This window comes from Plecotus auritus, assembly GCF_963455305.1.
Source record: "Plecotus auritus genome assembly, chromosome: 3".
NCBI classification, from domain to species: domain Eukaryota; kingdom Metazoa; phylum Chordata; class Mammalia; order Chiroptera; family Vespertilionidae; genus Plecotus; species Plecotus auritus.
Window position 1 is genome coordinate 136581932 of NC_137772.1, and position 19267 is coordinate 136601198.

Below are 19267 nucleotides of genomic sequence, written 5' to 3' on the forward strand. Positions count from 1 at the left end.
TTTTTTTTTAAAAAAAGAAGCATTTAAGATTCCTCCATGCCTGCCTGGCTGGTATGACTCAGTGGTTGAGACCCCAGGCTGCCACCACTGGGAGGGGATCGCGCCATGGGGGTGCATGCCCCTGCCAGGCTGAGACCCCAGCCCAGGCTGCCTCCACTGGCAGGGGATCGTGCCGTGGGGGTGCGTGCCCCTGACATGTTGAGATCCCAGCCCAGGCTGCCTCTACTGGCAGGGGATCGCGCCGTGGGAGTATGCGCCCCTGCCAGGCTGAGAACTCAGCCCAGGCTGCTGTTGCTGGGAGGGGATCAGGCCGTGGGTAGTGAATTTGTTTTTGTTTTTTATAAAGGGTCAGGAGGGCCTCTGGGCAGCATTCCGCCAGGCCACTTACTCTGCAGGCTCTCAGCGGCAGCCCTCCCTGAGACTGGGGGACTCCGGCGGGGCTGAGAGGACTAGGCGCCGCCATCTTGTGGCTATGGGCGCTGCCATTTTTGTCACAGAGTGATGGTTAATTTGCATATTACTCTTTTATTAGATAGGATGTTCTTATTAGTAGTTGCCTTAGTTCCAACTGCTATAACAAAAATACCATAGACTGGGTGCTTGAAAAATAAACATTTATTTCTCACAGTTTTGGCGGCTGGGGAGTCCAAGATAAAGGTATCTGACATATCCTGTTTATAGCAGCAGCTTTCTCACTATAACCTCATATGGCAGAGAGAGAGATTATCACTCTTATATTTCATCTTATAAGGGCACTAATTCCATTCATGAGGGCTCCACCCTCATGAACTAGTGACTTCCCAAAGGCACCACCTCCAAATACAATCACATTGGGGGTTAGGATTTCTATATATGAATTTCAGAGGGGACACGAACGTTCAGCCATGATAGTAGTTTACTAATGTTACTGTATGGATGCTAGAATAAGGAATGCATTTTTTGTTGTTGTTGTTTTAAATCCTCACCCAAGGATATTTTTCCACTGATTTTTAGAGAGAGTGTAAGAGAGAGGGAAAGACAGAAAGAAACATCTCTGTGAGAGAAACACATTGATTGGTTGCCTCTTGCACAAGCCCTGACTAGGGCCCAGGTCGGGGAAGAGCTTGCAACCAAGGTATGTACTCTTGACTGGAATTGAACCTGGGACCCTTCGGTCCGCAGGCCAGTGCTCTATCCACTGAGCCAAACCATCATGGGATAAGGAATACAATTTTTAACCTTGGGAAGACAGCATTTTGGGGAGTATTGGGTGGATAACTAGTCTTTGTAAATTAGATTTGAAATTTAAAGTAACTAGAGAATCATTGAAAGGCAAGAATAGTTAGGTTTTGTTGAGGAGCAGTGTAGCATCATGGAAAAAAGATAAATTTTAGAGCCAAACAAATCTGAATTTAAATTTTATGTAACATATATTAGGTTTATGCTCACAGAGAAGTGATTCATCTTTCTGAGCTAAATAAAATGGGATCATAGAGTTATAATAATTGAGATAATGTATTTATTTAAAGCACCTAGTACTGTGCCCAGTGCAGTATGTTGGATATTATATGAAAGTATAGCAAACTATGATCTAAGAGTATCAGTGTTCATGGTAGGCCATGCAATGATGATCTGTGACAAAGCTATCAGTGGTCCACATTGAAATAGGAAAACCAAGCATAATGTTTAAATGTATGTGGATGTATATTGTATATGTATACACTCATATATATATAAAACATACATATTTTCTATGTATATATTTACATCTAATCATATTTTGATTTACATGTATTTACATATAATTACATATATGTGTATGTATATATCTGTATATATACATAATCATATATATGATGGTTTAGGAGCCACTGATCAAGAATTCAGCAAGCAAGCCGAAACCGGTTTGGCTCAGTGGTTAGAGCGTCGGCCTGCAGACTGAAGGGTCCCAGGTTCGATTCCGGTCAGGGGCATGTGCCTTGGTTGCGGGCACATCCCCAGTGGGAGGTGTGCAGGAGGCAGCTGATCGATGTTTCTCTCTCATCGATGTTTCTGGCTTTCTATCCCTCTCCCTTCCTCTCTGTAAAGTATCAATAAAATATATTTAAAAAAAAAAAGAAAAAAAAAAAGAATTCAGCAAGCAGGCTATAGGTCAATAGTTTCTGCATTCACTTTATTCAAAACTTAATTTGGGAATGCAGGATGAATAGGATATGGTCCCCTACTCTTAAGTAAGTTATAATTTAGAGGCCTGGTGCACGAAATTCGTGCACTGGGCGGGGGTGTCCCTCAGCCCAGCCTGCACCCTCTCCAATCTGGGACCCCTCGTGGGATGTCCGACTGTCAGTTTAGGCCTGACCCCTGTGGGATTGGGCCTAAACCAGCAGTCGGACATCTCTCTCACAATCTGGGACTGCTGGCTCCCAACCGCTCGCCTGCCTGCCAGCCTGATCACCTCCTAACCACTCCCCTGCCAGCTTAATCAATGCCTAACTGCTCCCCTGCCGGCCTGATCACCCCAACTGCCCTCCCTTGCCGGCCTAATTGCCCCCAACTGCCCTCCCCTGCAGGCCCGGTAACCCCTAACTGCCCTCTCCTGCCAGTCTGGTCGCCCCTAACTGCTCTCCCCTGCTGGCCTGATCACTCACAATTGCTCTCCCCTGCCAGCCATCTTGTGGTGGCCATCTTTGACCACATGGGGGTGGCCATCCTGTGCAAGGGCGTGAGGGTCAATTTGCATATTACCTCTTTATTATATCGGATGAGGGAGCAGGTATATAAAGAAAAAGAAAACTCTAATAAATAGAGGAGAATGAAATAAGAACTTGAATCAAAATATAAGAAAAATTAGAATTTAGTGGAAATTGTGACTGCCTTTCTAATGGAGCTAGCATTTGAACTGGGCCTTTGAAGATGATTATAATTTTGCAAGGTTAAGAAAAGATGGAAGTCAGTCATTTCAAAGACAGAAAATAATATTAGCAAAGTTTGAACATTTAGTACATTAGCTATTGGAGTGTGTGGTAAGTAGAGAAGTGAGGGGAGTTGAGGCCACAAAATTAGATTAATCCAAATCACAGTAGATGTATAGTTATTTCCAATTAAAAATTTTAATATTGGAGGACTAAAACTTTTTAATGAGGGAGGAATGTGTTCAGACCTGTTTTTTTGTTTTGTTTTGTTTTTTGAGGAAAAAAACGTATCAGTTTGTAAAGGATAAACTGCAAAAGATTGACTTTTCTGTATTCTTTGGGGCTTTAGTTTTACTGCTGTTAAAGCAATTATCAAACTGTTGACTTGATCTGTTTGTTTTTTTTTTAATATTTTTATTGACTTCAGAGAGGAAGGGAGAGGGAGAGATAGAAACATCAATGATGTGAGAGAATCATTGATTGGCTGCCACCTGCACCACCCCCAACTGGGGATCAAGCCTGCAACCCAGGCATGTGCCTTTTAGTGGACTTGAACCTGGGACCCTTCAGTCCGCAAGTTGATGCTCTATCCATTGAGCCAAACCAGCTAGGGCTGTTCTTTTTTCTTTTTCTTTTTCTTTTTTTAATTTAACTTCCCCACTATTAGATTTGAGTTCCTTAAAGTCAGAGAACTGTGTCTTTTCACAAATGAACTATCAGTTTTTTTTTAAATGAATGAGTGAGTCAATCTGACAGAGTAAAGATAACGAAGACCCAAATATAAGCCTGAAGGGCCATTATGGTCATTGTTGAGACTTTGCAGAGGGCTTAGATGAAAGCCGTAAAAGTTACTAAGGAACAGTAGATATGTGAAAAATGTTAAAGAAAAGAAGCAATGTTCTACAAAAGAAAATGTGTAAATAGAGTATAGTCTTCAACAAGGAAAAAGATGTCTAGGAATTCTTCATTATGAAAAATCTAAAATATAGGAAATGAAAGGAAGGTGACATGGGATGTTACCAGATATTGTGTGGGGGAAATCAACCCATTTTCCTCTATAGGCAGTGAGCACCACCCTCTGTCAGTCTGCCTCCTTGGTCTCTGTCCATCCCCTCTTTTCATTTTCCACTGCCACAGGCTTAGTCCAGACTGTCTTTTTCTCTTATCGGGACCATTACAATAGTCCCTTAGACATTTCAGGCTTTTCTACTTAAAATCTATTTGTCACTCATTTATTCAAGAAATATTACTATTTTATGCTGTGGCACAATTCTGGGTGTTAGAGATATAGCCATGAACAGACAAGGAACCTGTTCTCATAGAACTTACACTTTCTTGGGGGAAGAAACTAAACAAGGTGATGTGCAAGACAGTGATGAGACAGAGTCCTATTGAAGGTTGGGTGATCAACGAAGCCTTTCTAAAGATTTGAGATAATATCCTATATAATAAAGAGGTAATATGCAAATTGACCATCACTCCAACACAAAATGGCCGCCCCCATGTAGTCAAAGATGGCCGCCCCCATGTGGACACAAGATGGCTGCCATAAGATGGGCAGCAAGGGAGGGCAGTTTTGGGCGATCAGACCAGCAGGGGAGGGCAGTTGGGAGGGACCGGGCCTGCAAGGGAGGACAGTTGGGGGCAATCAGGCCTGCAGGGGAGGGCTGTTGGGGGGACCAGGCCTGCAGGGGAGGGCAGTTGGGGGGGACCAGGCCTGCAGGGGAGGGAAGTTTGGGGAGACCAGGCCTGCAGGGGAGGGCAGTTGGGGGCAACCAGGCCAGCAGGGGAGGACAGTTAGGGGGTGACCGGGCCAGCAGGGGAGGGCAGTTGGGGGCAACTGAGCCTGCAGGGGAGGGCAGTTAGGGGCAACCAGGCCTGCAGGGGAGGGCAGTTGGGGGCAACTGAGCCTGCAGGGGAGGGCAGTTAGGGGCAACCAGGCCTGCAGGGGAGGGCAGTTGGGGGCAACTGAGCCTGCAGGGGAGGGCAGTTAGGGGCAACCAGGCCTGCAGGGGAGGGCAGTTGGGGAGGACCAGGCCTTCAAGGGAGGACGGTTGGGAGGGACCAGGCCTGCAGGAGAGGGCAGTTAGGGGTGACCAGGCCGGCAGGGGAGGGCAGTTAGGGGGGACCAGGCCAGCAGGGGAGTAGTTAGGCATTGATCAGGCTGGCAGGGAAGTGGTTAGGGGGTGATCAGGCAGGCAGGCAGGTGAGCAGTTGGGAGCCAGCAGTCCTGAATTGTGAGAAGGATCCCAGATTTGAGAGGGTGCAGGCTGGGCTGAGGGAAACCGCCCCCCCCCCCCACCCCATGCATGAATTTCGTGCACCGGGCCTCTAGCATGAAATATAAAGGTCAGGGGAGACAACTAATGCAAAGACTTCAAGGCTAGAACAAGCTTGGTATTTCCAAAAAGAGAAGACTAATAGAGGTTAAATATAATGGGAAAGAAGAAGAGTGATATGGGGTGAGCTCAAGAGAAGTAGATAGGGACCAAAGCATATACATGCAAACCTGTTGATTATAAGATAACAGAGAATGATATATTTTATTCTAAGGACGGTTAGACTCAGTTGGAGAATTTTGAGCAGAGAATCGTACAGCCTGACTAAAGGGAGATAAAAAAGCAAGCAAGGAAGGCATTGAAAAACTATTGCAATAGTTCAGAAAGTACATGATGATGGCATGAACTGAAGTGTTAGAAGTGGATGATTTGAGAATATACTTTGGAAGTTGAGTCATCAGGATTTGCTGATAGATTAGATGGTAAGAGATGATGAAAGAGGAATCAAGAATAACGCTAGGTTTGGGACTTATGCAAGTAGATGGATGACCATATTTATTGGGGGAAGTAGTAGATTTTTGATGAGCAGGTTTGCTGTCATTAATAAAGAATTCTGCTTGAGATAGATTATCTGTCAATCATTCAAGTAGAGATGCCAAGGAAGTACTTGGATAATGAACCCAGGGTTTAGGCAGAGAGGTTAAAGCTAAAATAAATGATTTTTTTAAAATATATTTTTTATTGATTCAGAGAGGAAGGGAGGAGAGAGATAGAAATATCAATGATGAGAGAGAATCATTGATTGGCTGCCTCCTGCATGCCCCACACTGGGAATTGAGCCCATAACCCGGGCATATGACCTGACTAGCAATCAAAACATGACCTTCTGGTTCATAGGTCGATGCTCAACCACTGAGCCACACCAATTGGGCAATAAATTATATTTAAAGCCTTGAGTCTAGTTGAGATCTTAGAGATAGAGACTATCCTATCTAGTAAAAGAGTAATATGCAAATTGACCGTACCTCTGCTACACCCACAAGCCATGCCCACCAGCCAATCAGGAGCGAGTATGCAAATTAACCCAACCAAGAGGGATGCAGCCACGGAGCGAGCAGGAGGCTTGGGTTTCCCCGACAATGGAGAAAGCCAAGTTCCCGCACACCCTGGCCGGCCCAGGCCTTCGCTCAAGGCTACAAAGTTTCAGTTATAGAAGATAAATAAATGCCAGATACCAGGGCCTCCGCTTGGGTCGCCAGGGGGCGTGGCTGGTCTGGAAACCACCACCAGCCCCTCGCCCAGGTGACCCCATGCCCCAAGGGAACCCCCACCCTGATCCAGGACACCCTTCAGGGCAAACCAGCCGGCCCCCACCCATGCACCAGGCCTCTATCCTATCTAATAAAAAAGTAATATGCAAATTGACCGTCACTCCAACACACAAGATGGCCACCACAAGATGGCCAGCAGGGGAGGGCAGTTGGGAGGGACCAGCCTGCAAGGGAGGGCAGTTGGGGGCGATCAAGCCTGCAGGGGAGGGCAATTAGGGGTGACCAGGCCTGTAGGGGAGGGCAGTTAGGGGCAATCAGGCTGGCAGGGGAGCAGTTAGGCATCAATCAGGCTGGCAGGGGAGTGGTTAGGGGCAATCAGGAAGGCAAGCAGGTGAGCAGTTTGGAGCCAGCAGTCCTGGATTGTGGGAGGGATATCCGACCGCCCTTTTAGGCCTGATCCTACCGAGATCGGGCCTAAACAGGTGGTCAGACATCCCTCGAGGGGTCCCTGATTGGAGAGGGTGCAGGCTAGTCTGAGGGACACACCTCCTGTGCACGAATTTCGTGCACCGAGCCTCTAGTCCTATATAATAAAAGGCTAATATGCAAATTGACTGAATGGCCAGTCGCGATAACACACACTGACCACCAGGGGGAAGATGCTCAACACAGGAGCGCCCCCTATTGGTCAGTGCGCTCCCACAGGGGGAGCGCCGCTCAGCCACAAGTCAGGCTGACGACTGGAGAGAGCAGTGGCCCCACTCTGCAGCAGCACTAAGGATGTCCGACTGTGGCTAGGCCTGCTCCTGCCATGAGTAGGACATCCCCTGAGGGCTCCTGGACTGTGAGACCCCCCTCCCCGAGTGCATGAATGTCATCCACCAGGCCTCTAGTATAGAACAGAAGAGGGCCACGGACGGAAACTTGGGCTCTATAATGTTGAGAAGTCAAACAGAAGAAGAGGAGCTAGTAAAAGATTTTAAGAAGCAATGACCAGTGAGGTAGGAGAACCTAAAACATAGGTGCCCAGAAACCCGGTTGAAGAATGTTTGTAGGAGGGGACACTATCAAGTATTTCAAATACTGTGGGAGGTCAAGTAAGATGTGGACAAAGACATAGCTATTGGATTTTGGAACAAGATGGTTACTGGTGACCTCAATAGCAGTTTATTTGAAGTGGTATAGTTAAAAGCCAAGTTCTTATTTTAATACTGTGCACACATGCATTTTAATTATGCCATAATTTGTGCATAGCTACTGAGTCTTCTTAAAAACTAAAGACAACTTAGGAGTTTGGAGGAGTTGGACCTTTTCTACCTTGATGTTAATAAAGATGACCTGGAGTAATTTCCTAATTTATTTTTTAATTTCAAGGAGAAAAAACAATAACTTCAACACAGTAATGGCTTTTTAATTTGTTTCATGGAGTAATTTCCTTTAGTTTAATTTCGAGCTATATCATCTTCTCCTAGTACATACAGCCTTTAGCACTGCATCTTCCATCAGAATGTGGTCATTACCCTCAGTTTCCTTAGACCTTGATACTTAGGACTTCCCAGTGAAATGCTTTTTTTCTTTATTTAATTGCTTTTTAATTTTTTGGTTTTGAAATTGGGACTTGTTGGATTTTGTAACTCTTTAACTTTGTAACTATAAGGTAAGTATGTTACTCTTTACTAAAGTAGAATAATTATAGGGCATGGATGCAGTTTAGTCTGTCCTCAGGAATCTTCTTAATTGTGTGGATTTCATTTTATATTTGTAACTGATTTTTTGGTATGCATACCATTTTAAATAGCTATTGTATGTTTCAGACAGAGCTTGAGAATAAACTACAGCAGCAGTTAACCCAAGCAGCGCAGGAACTTGCAAAAGAGAAGGAGAAAATGTCAATGTTACAAAAAACGTATGAAAAAAGTCAGGAAAACCTAAAACAGCTTCAGTCTGATTTCTATGGGAAGGAATCTGAACTTCTTGCAACAAGGCAAGATCTTAAGGTATAGTAATCTATATTTTTTCATAAAAATCAGTAAGTTGTTTATAGACATTCATTCAATGATGGGTTTCAACCAAAATGGGCAAGGGAATGTTAATATTTGTGGAATTTTGCACTTGTTTTCTATTAAATTATTATTTTTGGAGTAGCATGCATTTTAAAAATGAAATTATCTTATAACAAAATACATCTATAAGTATATGCATTTTTAAATAACACCTGTAATAGTAAAAATGTGGCAATTTATTAATTGCTAACATATTAGCTTATCTAGGGACTTTGCTATCTTTATGTAAAATAAAAACTTTAAAATGTCCTACAGTTAAAAAAATCTAAGGAGTTTTAAATGTAAACTACTTGTGAAAATGAAAGCAGTTTTATTGTTTCCTGTCAGGTAATATGACTTTAGTTTTATATATTTGTTACCTTCTTAAGACTACTGGAATGCCTGATGGTTAAAATTAGGAGGTTATAGCTCAAAGTAAATTTAGCATTAATTATCTAAGCACGAGAGGCCCAGGTGTATGAAATTCATGCATGAGGGAGTCCCCTCAGCCCAGCCTGCACCCCTTGGAGGATGTCCGACTGCCGGTTTAGGATGTCCTAAACCGGCAGTCGGACATCCCTCTCACAATCTGGAACTGCTAGCTCCTAACTGCTCACCTGCCTGCCTGCCTGATCATCCCTAACTGACCCCCCCCCCCCGCCAGCCTGATCACCCCTAACCACCAATGCCTGCCAGCCTGATCGCCCCTAACTGTCCCCCCTGCCGGCCTGGTCGCCCCCAACTGCCCCCCTGCTGGCCTGGTCACCCCTCACTGACCCCCTGCTGGCCTGGTCACCCCCAACTGCCCCCCTGCCGGCCTGGTTGCCCCCAACTTCCCCCCCCTCGCTGGCCTGGTCGCCCTCACTGGCCCCTCCCTCCCGCTGACCTGGTTGCCCCTAACTGCCCCCCCCTGCCGGCCTGGTCGCCCCCAACTGTTCCCCCACTGGCCTGGTAGCCCCTAACTGCCCCCCCCAACCGGCCTGGTTGCCCCCAACTGCCCCCCTGCCTGCCTGGTTGCCCCTCACTGACCCCCAGCCGGCCTGGTCACCCCCAACTGCCCCCCTGCTAGCCTGGTCACCCCCAACTGCCCCTCTGTCAGCCTGGTTGCTCCTCACTGCCCCCCCTGCTGGCCTGGTCACCCCTCACTGCCCCCCCTGCTGGCCTGGTTGCTGCCAACTGCCCCCCCCACTGGCCTGGTCACCCCCTTACTGCCACCCTCTGCTGTCCTGGTCACCCCACACAGCCTGCTGTTCAGTCATTTGGTTGCCCCTCACTGCCCCCCCTGCCAGCCTGGTCACCCCATGCAGCCTGCTGTTTGGTCCTTACGGTGAGGGCATATTACCCTTTTATTAGTATAGATATGGAATACTATTTGATTAGATAAAGTATCATGTTTATTAAAATGAAGTATATGGAAAAAGAGTAAATAATTTTTATGTAACATTAAGGTATCAGTTTTCTAAGGAAAATGGAACATTTATATTCTCCCATAGAAGAATAAGCCAGTTCTGTGTTCCTCTTTTTTTCTTTTTTCTGAAATGTAATATTTGTGTTTTGTGTTTGAGTTTTTGTTTGTAATTTAAAGTGCATTATTAAAAATTCTGAAAATCATAGAGTATTTATATATGTAATGTATGTAAATATACTAGGTCTGTATTTTATTCATAGGCTGTTACTATAGGGGAGGCTTTATGAAGGAGGTAGAACTGGACCAGGTCCTGAAGGATACATGGAATTTGAATACAGAGACTGTCTTGAGAAAGATCATTTCACTCAGGGGCACGTTTGAGAAAAGGTGCTGCAGTGGGAATGAGCAAAGCCAGGAGACAGTTAACATAATTGTCTTGCTAGAGTGCTGGTTTGTGTTTAGAAGCTACAGTTAAAAAGGTTTGGATCAAACTATGAAGTATCTTAGATGCCTAGTAAGGATGATTGGACTTTACATTTGGGGGGAAAATGAAGAGGAGTAAAATGAAGAAAATAGTTATTTAGGCAACTTGGCCTGGAAGTGGTTTATAGACAGCTGGGATTGTGCCTGGGGTAAACTAGTGTTAAAGAGATTAGTTAACAGGCTATCTTCTCTTCCTTCCACCACACATTCCAGTAATCAAGGTGGGAGTTGATTAGAACTAGGATTGCGGTTAAAGAGGATGGAACAGAAAGGGTTTCTGAGATAGACAAGATGAAACAGAAGGGCTCAATACATACAGTCTGCAGGGAATCAGTGGTGACTAATGATTTGACACAAAAATTAGAAATTGAGCCCTAACCGGTTTGGCTCAGTGGATAGAGCATCAGCCTGCAGACTGGAAGGTCCCAGTTCAATTCTGGTCAAGGGCATGTACCTTGGTTGCGGGCACATCCCCAGTAGGGGGTGTGCAGGAGGCAGCTGCTCGATGTTTCTCTCTCATTGATGTTTCTAATTCTCTATCCCTCTCCCTTCTTCTCTGTAAAATCAATAAAATATATTTTAAAAAAAGGAAATTGAGTAAAATAATTTTGTAGTGCCAACAGATAGATTACATATATATATATATTAGAGGACTGGTGTACGAAATTTGTGCATGGGTAGGGTCCCTAGGCCTGGCTGGCAATCGGGGCTGATCTGTGGGGCAACCAGCAGAATGATTGGGGTCCCTGCTCTTACCCGCTTTAGCCTGGCACTGCCCGCTCACTGGCCCTGCCCCCGCTGCCACAGCCAGTCAGGGCCTGCAGGCTGGGGGCAGATCCTGAGTAGAGCACCTGCCCCCTGGTGGTCAATGCATGTCACAGTGACTGGTCGTTCTGCCGGTAGTTATGCCATTTGGTCAATTTGCATATTAGGGTTTTATATAGATAGATTAGTTAAGTTCAAAATTAGTAAGAGTTGTTATAAGAAAAAAAAAACACACCTGAAACATATCCTCTTTACATAGCTTTAAACTATTATTATTATTATTTAAAATGTATTTTTATTGATTTCCGAGAGGAAGGGAGAGGGAGAGAGAGATAGAAACATCAGTGATGAGAGAGAATCATTGATTGGCTGTTTCCTGCACTCCCCCCCAGGGATTGAGCTGGCAACCCAGGCATGTGCCCTTGACTGGAATCAAACCCAGGATCCTTCAGTCCACAGGCCAACATTCTATCCACTGAGCCAAACTGGCTAGGGCTAAATTATTATTATTTTTTTACTTTATTGATTGATTTTAGAGAGAAAGGAAGGGAGAAAGAGAGAAAGAGACAGAGAGATTTGTTGGTCTACCTATATATGCATTTACTGGCTGCTTCTTGTATGTGTCCTGACTAGAGATCAATCTTGACTATTGGGATGATGCTCTAAGTGGTCGGCAAACTGCGGCTCATGAGCCACATGCGGCTCGCGAGGCGCGGTTTGCCACTCTGTTGACCAATGAGTTTGCCGACCACTGGTAGGGGCTTAATCACAAGGAACAACAGCCTGTAATTATTGGAATCGAGAGTCTAGGTCAGTGGTCTGCAAACTCATTAGTCAACAGAGCAGCAAACTGCGGCTTGCGAGCCGCATGTGGCTCGCGAGCCGCAGTTTGCCGACCACTGCTCTAACCAACTGATCTACCTGGCCAAGGCCTATTTATGTTTTTCTTTATAACACTATTGAAAATCAGGGAAGGTTTGTGGAAGAGTTTGGACTTTATTTTAAAGGTAGTAGGGAACCACTATTTGTATTTTAGGCCAATGACTGGCTATAGGATAAGGGATGTATTGATTGTAGGGGAACATGGTGGAATGTAGAGACTAGAGAAGAGACTTTGCAGTAGTCCAGTTGCAAATGATGGTGACTTGGGCTGGTAATAGTAAGGATGGAGAATGTGGATGAATTTAAAGGGTATTTAGTTGATAGAGGAAATGAAACTTGACTACTCATAGAAGTCCTATAGAAATCACACCCTTTTTAAAATATTTACCCACGAACATAACATAGGAACAGGACTTAGATCTCTTAAATCAATATCCTTTCATTAAGCCAACAACTGTTTTTATCATACCTGAAAGCTACATCATATACTTACATGTGTATCTATACACACATACACACATGTATACTTAAATATATTTTTATTGATTTCAGACAGGGAGAGGGAGAGAGAGGTAGAAACATCAGTGATAGAGAATCATTGATCAGCTGCCTCCTGCACGCCCCCTACTGGGGATTGAGCCTGCAATCCTTGGCATATGCCCTGACCAGAATCAAACTGTGGCCTTCTTGCCCTAGCCGGTTTGGCTCAGTGGATAGAGCATTGGCCTATGAACTAAAGGGTCCCATGTTTGATTCCGGCCAAGGGCACATGCCCGGGTTGTGGGCTCGATCCCCCCCAGTAGGGGACATGCAGGAAACAACCAATCAATGTTTCTCTCTCATCATTGATGTTTCTATCTCGCTATCTCTTTCCCTTCCTCTCTGGAATCAATAAAAAAAAATATATTAAAAACAAACAAACACAAAACTGTGACCTTCTGGTTCATAGGTCAATGCTCAACCACTGACCCATGCCGGCCGGGCAGTACTAATATTTTTGTACATAAAAGAATCATTCAAATGTAAATATGGGTAAAAAGTGAAAGACAGAGGGCTAAGTCTGCTGTAGAGTTTTACAACTATTAAGAGACCATGCAGTAGTCCACTATTCTAGAGCTTCCTTGTATAGATTAAGGCCTTCCTTGTGTAGACTGAGGCCTGGCTTGGTTTGTGACAAGTTTAGTGTTGCACAATTACAGAACCATGATTAGATTTCAGTTATTCTGATTCATAGCCTTTTATTCTTTTATCATAAATTCACTAGAATTTTTTAATAAAATAGAGTAGTGATGAATTCTGTATTAATGCTTCCAAAATGAGAATTATCTGAATTACTTAGGAAGTTAATTTTTTTTTAAAAGAAGTAAATTCCTATGGAAATTCAAATGATATTATAGGCCAGAATAAGAGATAGTCATCAGCCATTATTTTTCTGTTGCTTCAGTGGTTTTATATGATCTTGTTGTGTATAAGAAAGAAGAGGAGAGGTTCAGAACCTTGTAACATGACACCTGTCTAAGGCAAGGCTGCCATCTGTGGGCTGAGGGTGTACACCAAGACACCAGTAGAATGGAAGATGGTGGGTTGGCCTAATCTATGCCTTTAGCCCCATCTGCTGGGTTATTTATGAAATACTTAAGTTTGTCTGGATTTCAAATTGGCTGTGCTGTGTGCTATTTGTTGTTGAGGAAAGGTTGAAGTGGAACTTAACTGTAAATCTCCCACCCTGAGTGAAGTGAAATTCTAGGGTAAGTTCAGAATTAATATAAATCTTCTTAGCCTAGTACTCTTCCTTATGTCATTTCACCCATCATCAAGAAAAAATAAAAATTTTTAAAGGAGAAAATTGTTGAATGGACAAAATAGAAATAGCTATTACAGAATACTGCAGAAATTATTCATTAGCTATCCTATATAATAAAGAGATAATATGCTAATTAGACAGAATAGCAGAACGACCATCCAGAGGGCTGAGGCAGCTGGGGCAACTGCGAGGGCCAAGCCCCTTGCACGAATTTTGTGTATCAGGCCTCTAGTAGCACTATAATGTGATTGGGGTCTTCATTCAGGGTCAAGGTTGGTAGTTGATATGTTCAGGGATTTGCCTATTCCAGTGGGAGTGGATGGGTTAAAGATAGCCCCAACTAAACCATTGAATGGGAGCCCTAAGGGAAGAGATTCTAGCAGGTGAAAATAACATGGTCTGCAATATGAATGAAAGGAATATTTAAAATATATGGGGACATGCCACTGAATGACATAGATGAATATTCAGAGGCAAGGTAGAGCAATATGTCTTGGCATCTTCAGAAAAATCTGGTCCAGATTTTGAACTTGACTTTAAAGATTTATTAACTGTTTTTTTGTGAGTTTAAAATTTTGGAGGCTTATAAAGTCATGTGCATTTTGGAATTCTTGTGGTCAAAGATTGGGGTAGTGTAACTTTCAGGCTCTAGCAAGCCTTGGTATTCTTTAGCTTCTGTCACCTAATTACAATTGGTATGGACTAGGCATTGTCAAATTTTTTTCCTTTTATCTGAAATCATTCTCACTTCCTGTGATACTTAGGTCAGTTTTCACGTTCACCATGGAGCCTTGTGTAATCACATTCTACAGAAAGCTCTCACACTCAACATTTTTCTGTGTGTTTGGCATATAGTGAATGCTTTACTAACCTTGTTTAACTTCTGTTTTACATTCTGGTTCTGTTTTTCAGGCTACATAGTCATCTTCTTTTTTTTTTTAAAATATATTTTATTGATTTTTTACAGAGAGGAAGAGAGAGGGATAGAAAGTTAGAAACATCGATGAGAGAGAGACATCGATCAGCTGCCTCCTGCACGTCCCCTACTGGGGATGTGCCCGCAACCCAGGTACATGCCCTTGACCGGAATCGAACCTGGGACCCTTCAGTCTGCAGGCCGACGCTCTATCCACTGAGCCAAACTGGTTAGGGCCATAGTCATCTTCTTTAGTCAAGGACCATCTTATACCCTCCAGTATACTTCAATAGCGTACTTAATTAATGGTTAGCTGCTTGATTAATAAAGGACTAGGTGACTTTAGGTCTTCCCTGAAAAAGAAGACTTAGGGTTAGTTTTATGTGTTCTACTGGAAGCTATTGAAAATGGAAATTTAACTTACATCAGAAAGACTTCTGAACTGAATTAAGGAGTAAACTTTCTCTTTCAGGAAACTTAAGAAGTCTCTTAAATAATGTTTTTATTTATTTTCATATTTTTTTTTATTGAATGCTTACTATAGCCATGTCTAATCAGCAGGGATGCTACCTGAATTATATCTTCTGCTTCCTTTTCAAGGATACTAAATCTCTAGAATAAGAAAGATGAACTTCTTCTAGATGGTGGAAAAGATCTTCGAGTTAATTCCCTTCCCTGTGGATTCTTTTCTTAGCAATAGCAAACGAGAGTGACAAAGTTCCTGCCATTTCTGTTACCCACCTATTACCATATCTGCCCCCAAATGAAACCTAATAGGTCAAAAAGCTTTCCCTTTCCCCTATCGGCTTCTCAGAATATTTGGGCCTTAGAACAGTCAGTAGCTATGGGCTGTGTAAACTGACAACACTATTGCTGCTACACAAGTGGTAAGTTAAGAGGAGGTGGTGATGGCCTTCTCAGAAATAGAGCCTCAGGTGTCTCGTTGACTTTCCTCTTAGTTCACTTGATCAGGTTGGCAGATGTGAAATAACAGTTTTGTTTTTACTTCCAAAAGGTTTTAGTATGTCAGACATCACAGTTCCTACAAAACATGTACATGGTGGGGCAAAAGTAGGTTTGCAGTTGTTTGTATAGAAAATATACAATAATTAATAATAATATAAGAATAAATTGTTTTGCATACTCACTACTGTACACCTTCTTTTGCCCCACCCTGTATGTACACATAACTTAGCATTTAACTATACAATCTCTTTTTTCATGTCCTCCATGTCTTCTCTCTAACCACATATGTATTCTCTGACTATGTTTGATATGGTCTCTACTTACTTGATATTCCTGCATACACTTAGCCAATAACAACTTATACATTATTTCTAGAGGTTTTGGAATTCTTCAGTATTTTATGCTGTAAATGTTTTCCATAGGCAAGATAATTAATTATATGACATTTTTTTCTCTTTTATGTGATCTTACCGAAGGGTATACATACTATCTTTTATAGTTTATTGCTTATGTTAATTACTATGTTTCTGTTGAAATTTGAAAAAATAGGCATATAATAATTTGGGGAAATTTTTTTTTTTATAAGTCTGTAGAAGAGAAGCTTTCTCTAGCACAGGAGGACTTAATCTCAAACAGAAATCAAATTGGAAACCAAAATAAATTGATTCAAGAACTAAAGACTGCCAAGGCTACTTTGGAGCAGGATGCAACAAAGAAAGAACAGCAGTTAAAGGAGCAGAGTGCAGCACTACAAGATATTCAGAAAGAAAAGGTATTTCGTTTTCTGACTAAATCCAGAATCTTAGCGTTGTCATGGCCATTGAGGCCATTCAGTCAAACCTTTTCTCTCAATAAGGCATCACCTCTATTTTCAACAGCTCTCTCAGATGGCCTTATAGCTTCTGATAAAAACAGTTTTGGTCATCGGAATTTTAATTCTAGGACGTACTTCTTTCATTTCTATCCATTTTTATTTCTGCTATTTTTAGTTTTACAAACTAATCGATTTTTCTAACCTAGACCCTTGGTTATTCAAAAACATGTATTACAGCCCCTCAACGATTTCTGTCTTCTGGATGTAGGAGTGAGATAATAAAAGGTCTGAAAAGAATTCTCAAACTTAAGAATTCCTAAAATTGAGAACTAGATTTTTTCTAAGGGGAAGTATGAGTATATTTTATATAAAAGATGCTATATTATAAAGTTTAAAATATTGTATTAAATGACCAGTGTGTTTAAAAATCAGTTAAAGTTCTTTATGAAAGAGAAATTCAGATTATAGGGAACATTTTTCATGTTTTTCATAACTGAAATCATATTTCCATTAGCTGATAGGATATTATTCTGAAGTGTACAATTCCTGAAGTGCTTGGTATGTGTAAATTGTACAATTCTTGAAATTCCCTTTAATTTAAAAAATTAAGGTAGTTTTTTTTGTGGTTGTGAGGCTGGTAAAGCTGGAATGAATTCATGATTTGTGCTTCAAGTTTAGAAAATTCTGACAGAACTATAATTTATAGGCCTTTAATTGCAAGGACTGTACATTAGTCAGACCTTGTTTTAGTTTACTTCTAACTCTAATAGATTATTTGACTTCTCTAAACCTTTGTTTATTTACCTATAAAATAACTAAAAAGAGCTACCTAGTATAGAGATTAAATTAGGTAATTTATAATACTCCTAGCTTAGGTGTGCCTTATGTAAAGATAGTGATAGTAATAATATTAATAAGATTATTAATAAGAGTAATGGTAGTTTTGGCTACATTTTATACTTAGTTGGCCAGTCACTATTCACTTTATAGTATTAACTCTAACTACTTACTCCTTAATAATAATCTTATTGTTCGGGGCTGGGGAGGGATGAAGGAGGTTGGCCAGCCAGGGAGGGACTGTGAGAGGGCTCCAGGGCGTGTGCAGCCCATTGTATAAATAAGGACACAGAGGCAAAAGAAGGTAATTTACTCATGTTAACTTAGGTAGAAAGGGGTAGAGACAGTGTTATAAATGGTAGCAGTCATTTTGATTATATTACTTATCAGTTAAATATTTACTTTAAAATTGTTTTTAAATCATTTTTCTACAGTCGCTGAAAGAAAAAGAACTAGCAAGTGAAAAATCTAAATTGGCAGAGATAGAAGAAATTAAGTGTAGACAAGAAAAAGAAATTGCTAAACTGAGTGAAGAACTCAAATCCTACAAGCAAGAAAGCATAAAGGTATGTTAAGACAATCATTGTTCTTTCTTTAACACTGTATTATATATATACATACACACACACACACACATATATATATATTTACATATATATATATATATATATATATATATATATATATATATATATATATATATTTATACACACACACACACACACACACACACCCATATACTAGAGGCCTGGTACAAGAATTCGTGCACCAGTGGGGTCCCTTGACCTGGCCTGTGGTTTCGGGTCAAAACCGGCTCTCCGAAATCCCTTGAGGGGTCCCGGATTGCGAGAGGGTGCAGGCCAGGCCAAGGGACATGATTGGGGCTGGGGAGGGATGAAGGAGGTTGGCCAGCAGGGGAGGGACTGTGAGAGGGCTCCAGGTCGTGTCCAGCCCATCTCACTTAGTCCTGATGGACCGGACCCCAGCAGCAAGCTAACCTAGCAGTCGGAGCATCTGCCCCTGGTGGTCAGTGCATGTCATAGCGAGCAGTTGAGCAGCCTTAGCACATTGTTAGCATATTATGCTTTGATTGGTTGAAAAGATGACTGGAAAGTTAGCATATTAGGCTTTTATTACACACACACACACACACACACATAGAGAGAGAGAAAGAGAGAACTTCTCTACTATGTACCAGTGTTTTATTGTTTTTGACAAATTCTCCTGCTCTCAAGCGTACTCTTGTGTTGCATAATATCTGTATACATATTGAAACCATGTTACTTTTGTTTTAGGTTACTGAATAAAGTAAGCAACCCTAAAAGTTTAGATTTTGTTGAGATGATAATAAGAGAGCTATCGATTCAGAAAATTATAATTGTAGATCGTTTAGAATTAAGATTTTTAAGGAATTCTGTTTCTTTGTTTGCTTCCTAAAATCCTTTAACAATCTCTTGAATGTTTTTCCTGGCATAAGCAAAGCTAGGATGCTATTTAAAGAAACTAATTGTAATTTGCTCTGGAAAAGGTTAGTCATTCAATTCTCTCTTGCATGTTCTCATAATACCTGTTATGTCTATCAGTATACTTACAATTTCGCTTTATAATTACCTCTATTATGTCATTAGGTTCTTCCAGACTGTGACTTCCTTAAAGCAATGGATGTATATAGTTAATCATTGTGTAAAACTCAATACAGTGTGTGATGCCTAAGTGGTGATCCATAAACACGTGCTAAGTGAATAAAGGGAAATAGAGGGTAGAAATTTTTCATATAATTCTATTAAAACATATGTATGCAAAGTATCACTTAAATTTAAATGATTATTCAGCAGGAAGTAAATAATTTTGCATCTTTTTAAACAATTGTTTGAAATATTGAACTTTAAGAATATCATTAGAGAAGAGA

At 41.8% G+C, this 19267-nt stretch overlaps 1 protein-coding gene across 4 annotated transcripts in view; it reads left to right on the forward strand.

Annotated features, from left to right (window-relative positions):
• EEA1 (early endosome antigen 1) overlaps positions 1-19267 on the forward strand; it is a 164759-nt gene that overhangs the window by 138473 nt on the left and 7019 nt on the right. For all 4 annotated transcript variants that reach the window (XM_080659758.1, XM_080659757.1, XM_080659759.1 and 1 more), the window contains 3 exons: positions 8256-8438; positions 16294-16479; positions 17793-17924. In XM_080659758.1, coding sequence (XP_080515884.1) covers positions 8256-8438; positions 16294-16479; positions 17793-17924 — 501 coding nt within the window. The remainder of the gene's footprint in view (positions 1-8255; positions 8439-16293; positions 16480-17792; positions 17925-19267) is intronic.